This window comes from Pseudorasbora parva, chromosome 6 (genome assembly GCF_024679245.1).
Source record: "Pseudorasbora parva isolate DD20220531a chromosome 6, ASM2467924v1, whole genome shotgun sequence".
Classification (NCBI taxonomy): Eukaryota; Metazoa; Chordata; class Actinopteri; order Cypriniformes; family Gobionidae; genus Pseudorasbora; species Pseudorasbora parva.
Window position 1 is genome coordinate 46,555,817 of NC_090177.1, and position 7,026 is coordinate 46,562,842.

The 7,026-nt window shown below is 39.1% G+C and overlaps 1 protein-coding gene across 1 annotated transcript; it reads right to left on the minus strand.

Annotated features, from left to right (window-relative positions):
* Positions 1-1,666: 1,666 nt before the first annotated feature.
* LOC137079536 (interferon-induced very large GTPase 1-like) lies at positions 1,667-6,439 on the minus strand. The gene is made up of 2 exons (XM_067447490.1): positions 4,881-6,439; positions 1,667-4,814 (listed from the first exon to the last, which is right to left on the minus strand). The coding sequence occupies exons 1-2, from the start codon at positions 6,437-6,439 to the stop codon at positions 1,667-1,669; spliced, it is 4,707 nt and encodes a 1,568-aa protein (XP_067303591.1).
* Between the last annotated feature and the right edge of the window lie 587 nt (positions 6,440-7,026).

A 7,026-nucleotide genomic window follows, 5' to 3' on the forward strand; every position in this document is an offset into this window, starting at 1 on the left:
CAGTTATTTGGGGTCAGCCATTTTTTTTCTTTCTTTTTTTTAAATAAATCTGAATGAATTTTATTCAGCAAGGATGTGTTAAATTGATTGATAGTAAAGGAGATTTATATTATTTGAAAATATGTTTTTATTTTGAATAAATGCAGTTCTTTTGAACCTTTTATTCATCAAATATATTAGGCAGCAGAACTGTGAACTTTGAAAATGAATCATATTAGATATTAGAATGAATATTAGAATGATTTCTGAAGGATCATGTGACACTGAGAACTGGAGTAACGGTCTTGAAAATTCAGCTTTGCATCACAGAAATAAATGATAATTTAAAGTATAATAAATTGAAAACCAAATATTTTAAATTGTAATAATATATCACAATATTATTATTTTTTTCTGTTGATCAAATAAATGCAGGTTTGATGAGCAGAAGAAACTTCTTTCAAAAACATTACAAATAGTAATGTGCCCAAACTTTTGGCATGTACTGTATATACATTTACATATATATATATATATATATATATATATATATATATATATATATATATATATATATATATATATATATATGGAGAGAGAGAGAGAGAGAGAGAGAGAGAGAGAGAGAGAGAGAGAGAGAGAGAGAGAGAATTGGTGCTTGCTGCTATATGTAACATGGTTGTCTCTGCTTTGCATTGTGTAAGGGTGTACTCACACTAGGCACGGTTTCCATGAACCGGCCCAAGTACGATTGTCCCCACTCCCCCTCTGGCCTGCACTCACATAGGGTTTCAGCATTCGTGCCGGAGCACGCTTACGTCATTATGGTGCGACGGTTTCGGGATAAAATGGAAGAGTGGCGCTCTCTGAACACAATGGAGTCCATCGCTCTCTTTTCTTTGTGGATCATTTTGTGTTGTTTGGTCCACGGTGGTCCACAGCCCTCTCACAGCCTGTTGTTAAACAGATGTGTCGCCTTAGTGGCGAGAAAATGTCCACGCAATCGTGCAGCAAGGACTTTGCAGCTTTGATTACGGACTCCAGCACGGTTAGCGCTCACACTGCATGTGAACCGTGCCCGAGTCCAACTGAACCGTGCTCTGGCCCACCTCTTTCAAGCGGGCCAGGGCCGGCTAATCGAGCCGCGCCCAGGCATGGTTCGGAGCACTCACACTAGTCAAACGAACCGCACTTTGGCTGTCATACGCACTCGGGCACGGTTCAAACTGGCTAGTGTGAGTACACCCTAAAACAATGGACACCATTTCGTGCTTAAAGATGGATTTTTATTCCTTTTGGTAACATAGAACAGTGGTGATTAGATTCATGAATCACTCTGATGCATTGTGTTCTATAATGAGGTGAACCAACTTTAAGTTCATAAGATTGTTATACAATCAATACAATATACTTTTATCACGGAGCACTCACCGCAGCCACTTATTTTCTTGGCTGGCGCAAATCTAAATGACCCTACCAGAACCTGTTCATTATTTGGGTGGAGTGTAATAAAAAGGGGCCATAAACACAACAACAACTAAAAAAAAAAAAAATATATATATATATATATATATTGTGAATTCTTTGCTACTCTGCAATAAACCTCACCATTTGTATAATCAAAATTGTCTGACATCTTGTTTTCTTACATTTGTATTTTACCTTACTCATGAACATACATTCTAATTCACTCTCTTGTAAAAGTGTAATAATCCGCTAAACTTTCAATTGCTTCCTCTTTGCTGTATTTTCTCCAAAATTTCAGTATTTCACCATTCCTCTGAAATGATTTATCATAGTGTTTTTCCAGATCGTTCTGGAATTGGCACACAAACCACTTCCAGTAGGGCAGTTCAGAGAGATCAGGAGTGATGCTCCAGTCTGCATAAACTCCTCCTGCTCTTCTGTATTCTCTAAATGGAATCCATTTTTCTGATGATTTAAAGGATTCACCACTTATCACTGCAGATGAGCAAAACTGTGTACAAAGATTATCTGTTCCATCATAATAGAACCCATTGAGTCCATTAATACGGTGGAAAGAAACACTATGATCTCCTTCATGATTCTCTATTGTGTTGGTGCAGGTGGCTCCACAGAACGGACACTGAACCCAACAGCACTGACAGAAGTGATCAATCAGAAACTCATCTGGCCTGTCTTTAAAATCTAGCTTCCACAGAAAGTCATTGAAATGAGTGCTTATATCAGAAATGACTGCAGTAAGCTCTTGTCTTATCACATCTTCTAGGAGACTGAAATCATCAACATCATCATGTTTGACCCCACTGAGGTCTTTTCCAGAGAAGATCAGCACATCTGAGAGATGCTGTGTAAAACTCTTCAACCATAGACCAACATCTCTGTTCTCTTGAACATGTTCAGTAGATTCATGAGCTGCTTTCATGATCTTGTGCTGCAGGAGTTCAACGTTCATCGTCAACTTGGGTAAAACACTGACACTGAACTTATCAGTGATGTACCGACCGACTTCATCTCTGATGAAACTCTTGAAGTGATCTCTGGGATTATGAATGTAATTCATGTATATGTCAAAATCCTCCTTTTCTGCCAGTGTCTTCTGGATGTGTTTCTCAAGATTTGATCTGTTTCTATTCAGTGATGGACAGTTTGATCTGATTTCATCTGTCAGATCTCTGGCAGTCTTCTTGTAGACACTCTGCTCAATGGGCTCTTTCAGTTTCTGACAGATAATCGCACCAAACATGGCAGCTGATGCGGATCCATGACAGTATTTCTGGAAAATACTATAGTACTCTGCTCTCTTCTTCTCAACATATATTACAGGATCATTGGCTTCTCGGAATAGTTTGTGTTGGTCAGTGATCATATTGTTTGCTCTCTGACAGATGGAAAGTACCAGATCCATGAAGAATTCATTCTTGAACATATATTTCACTGGTCCTTCCTCATGTTTTGTTAGTCTCTTCTTGATGTAATCTATGAGTTGCTGAATGCAGCTGATGTTGTAGCCCATCTTTGAGATATTAAATGACTGAATAATTTTGTCTGTCTGAAGAGAAATATCTGTGACTAATGCTTTTATTTGAGCTTCATCCTCTTTGGAGAGACTGTAACCTAACTTCTCTTTAGCTGATTTGTAGACATTTGTAATAACTCCAGTTAAACCACTGGATTTTTTTAAGTGTACATAATCTGAATAACTTGTCACAAAGAAAATGTCTCTCCAGTTACCTATAGGAATACTTTTATAGACATCACTGAGTATCTCTCTCACATCTTTCATTATGTCAATGTCTCTAATGGCAGGAGCGTCTCTGATGATCATATTCACACTCTGTTCCCAGAACAAAGCAAACTCTCTCTTCAGTGTTTCTTCGTCATTTGCTTTGTCTTTGAGTTTTAAGGCGAGTTCTTTGCTCTTTTCATAGAGAGTGTTTTCATGACGTGTCCTCTGAGAATCAATCTTTTTCTTCAGGTCTCGCTGCTGAAGAATCTCATTTAATTTCCTCTTTGTTTCTCTTCCAATCTTTTCCTGAAACTCTTTGATTTTGATTTCAAATGATGTTTTCCACTGAATCAGTAAATCTTTATCACTGTCTTTCTCAAAGAACTCAGACATTGATCTTTCCACTTTGTCACTTGTCTTTTTCAGTTCATTCTGAAGATCAGTTTCATTAACCTCATTAATTGCTTCATTTTCCATTTTGTTGTGTAGTTTGTTCTCAGTTTCCATCATGCCACTGCAAAGACTCCAGGACCACTTCATGTATTCAGTCTCCAGTTTTCTATAAGCTGAAATCTCCAGAGAGTTTTTGAAGCTGAAGACAAATTGTTCATTCAATAAAGCCTTCCAGAGATCTTTAATACGTTCTTTCAAGTCTTTTAGCCTCATTTCATGTGATTTTGATGCATGAGACATTATAGTTTTCTTTAGATCTTGAATATTCTCACAGTAGTTTGGATTTGGTGGTGCCATCGGTGGGCTGCCCTCCCAGAGCTGAGTAAAATACTTCACATCTTTCTGAACATCAAATTTAATGATATCACTGAAACATTCTGCATCACAGACTTCATCTTTAGCAGCAAGTTTTGTCATCTCATCTAGTGTCTTCTGCAGTCGTCTCCTTCCCTCCATGTTTTTCTCTCCAGCTGTGACGTCTGAGACATTCTGATGCACAAACACACTTCTGGGATTCAGTCTGATCTTCTTCATCCTCAGGAAGGCCTGAACAACGATCTGAAGAATGTCCTGCATCTCAGCTGGGTTTTCTCCAAAGATGTTTATTAATGTCAGATTTGCAAGACCAACAACAAATGTGGCCAGTTCATTGTCATGATCTCTTGTTGATCTTCCAGCCAGTTGTAGAGCACGAAGACCTTCAGTATCAACAACCAGAATATAGTCAAAGTTCATCTTTGTTTTCATCTCATCTGACACTTTGACCAGCTGCATGAAAGCTCCTTTGGTGCACCTGCCAGCACTGACGGCAAACTGGAGTCCAAACATGGCATTGAGCATGGTAGATTTCCCAGAGCTCTGAAGCCCTAAAACTGACAGCACAAAGACTCTCTGATCTCCCAGCATGTTGATGAGTTCATCTAGAACAGCAGAGATCCAGATCACAGGAACATGAGCAGCATCTCCATCCATCAGCTCCAGTGGAAATCCAGAGATCATTATCTGTGCTGCAAAAGTTGGGAGAGAGAAGTTAAACTGCTGGTCTTTCTTGTTCTTCTTCACAGCCGAACATGATTCATAGATCTGACCAATCTCCCTCATAATGTGCTCCAAACCAAAGGCTGCAGCTTGAAGATTCTCAGATATTCTCTCAAGTTCTGCTTGTTCAGCTCTGAGTTGTTCAGATTTATCATTGTTCTTTATCAGTTTTAAGACTGTTGACCACTTTTCATCATACTTGTGATGTAGAGCATGAAGGTCAGCTGATGTATATTCATCCAGAAAGATTCTGAGCCATTTGAGGAAAACTATTTCATGTTTAGCATGTGAGTTAATTTCTTCGATAAAGAGCTTCATAAACTCACTGATGTCAGATTCATGCTGCTGTTCACGGATTCTCTTCATTTCTATTTGTTTTCTACTGATGTCCATTTCTGTCTCATCTCCATCAGGTCGATGTAGTTTTTTGTTCTTCTGACTCCACTGATGCCAGAGTTTCAGATGAGGCAGAAATAAGTCTTTGAGTTCTGTCAGATCTTTCTTCTCCAGTAAACTCATCATCTGCTGTGCTGCTTCTCTTCCTCTCTTGCAGTCATCATCCTCTTCCTCATCTACTCTGAAGTGTTTAGACACGGCTTTAAGGCTGAAAGTGGATGATGATTCTAAGAGACACATATTTACAGCTTTTCTGAGTTCTTCAGATACTTCTGAATGATTTCTGTCTTTCAGACCAATCTTGTATTTGCCTTTCTTTGTCTTAATAACAGCTGATTTATCTTGAGCAAAAAGGCAGATGAGTGGCTTTGCGTTCCTATAGAGGTTTGTCAACTTTTCCAAGCTTCTGTCTTGTTTATTAAGACTTTCTAGAAGAACAACATTGACAGACGCCATTTCCGTGAGAATCTGCAACTGTTTCTCGTGGTCTCCTGCATCACCATGTAGATTGCAGAACGCAACACAGTCAGTGAATTTATCCGTGCTTTTCCCAGAAGGGCAGAACCAGGCGATCTCCACCACTCCATCCATCAGGACTCTGGTTTTGCTGCTGCCTGGACAGTGCCTGTGGAAGAATGTGTTGTGTCTCTCATTGATCACACTGTTCATAAGCTGAGACTTGGATGAGGACAAAGAGCCAAACCTGAAGAAAGACACCATTGGAGTTTGTGCCTTGTAGACTGGATGGATTTGACTGATGGTTTCACTTTTGGTGTTTCTCATCTTCCAGCTCTTGTTGATTTGTCTGAATGTCCAGAGAGGACACTCAATCTGTTGTGTGAATGGATCAGGAACAAGCAGAGGCAGAGCATACTGACACTGGGACAGTTTAGTGACCATCAGCTGCTTCAGGAAACCATCAGCACAATGAAACACAGCCATCTGGACATCCATCGGGTGAATGAGATCAGATTGGCTTGTTCCTTCATTGGACAAAGACATTTCTCTGAGAAAAATATCAGAATCAGCCTCATGTCTAAATGAACCAGAGGGGCCTTGATAAGTATGATCGTCCTCATTGGTCTCCCCAGTTTTAATACATCTTGCTCTGTAGTTCATCATCAGCAGTTTTTGTATGAAAGTCTGAATCAGCTCCTCTTCAGCACAAGACTCATGGGACTGTAATGAATGTGCAGTTATCTGAAGAACATCTGCCGGCCTCAGTGTATTTTGGCACCTGCCTCCAACATAAAGTCTGTCAAAGAGTATTTTTGAGCTTGTAAGCTTTTCTTCTTGTTGTTGATCTGTTTTCTCTCTGTCAGTTCTAAGATCTTCTGCAGTTCCCTGTGAAAGAATAGACATACTTTTGTTAATAATGTGCAAACTGTCACTGTTATGCTATATTTAGCTCAGTTCATGGAATTTTGTTTATTTTTTAAATTGTTTTCCAGCCACTGATCAGTCACCATGAACACCTACACTCATCATCACAGTTGTTCGTCTTTTAGTTAATCATCACTGTGTATTTAAGTTCCTCTCTTTTTTTGTTTGTTGTCGGTTGTTAATTATGTTTAGCACACACACACTGTCAAAAATGAGAACACAATTGTACCTTTTAAGGTACAAGGGGCTGTCACTAGGGCTGTACCCTCAAGGGTACATTTTTGTACCTATAAATCAGGGGTAGGCAAGTTCGGTCCTAGAGATTTGATGTCCTGAGGAGTTTAGCTCCAACCCTACTAAGCCACCACAGTATAAAACTCATGGTTCCCAGCATGCATTGCAGCATTAAGTATGTCACCATTGTTGATATCTGTGCGTGTCTAAACTGCCCCCTTAGAATGTTTTTAAAAATTAAAATTCAGAAGGTCTGATCTGTGGCAAGAAAGTATTGTTGATGAATGTTATATATCATTATTCTTCATGATACCAACTAAAGGAAACTAAAG

Coding starts and splice junctions, on each gene's coding strand:
- LOC137079536 (XM_067447490.1), bottom strand. CDS start 6,439: ATGTCTATTCTTTCACAGGGAACTGCAGAAGATCTTAGAACTGACAGA. Junction 4,815..4,880: donor CTTCATGCTCTACATCACAA/GTATGATGAAAA, acceptor TGAACAACTCAG/AGCTGAACAAGCAGAACTTG.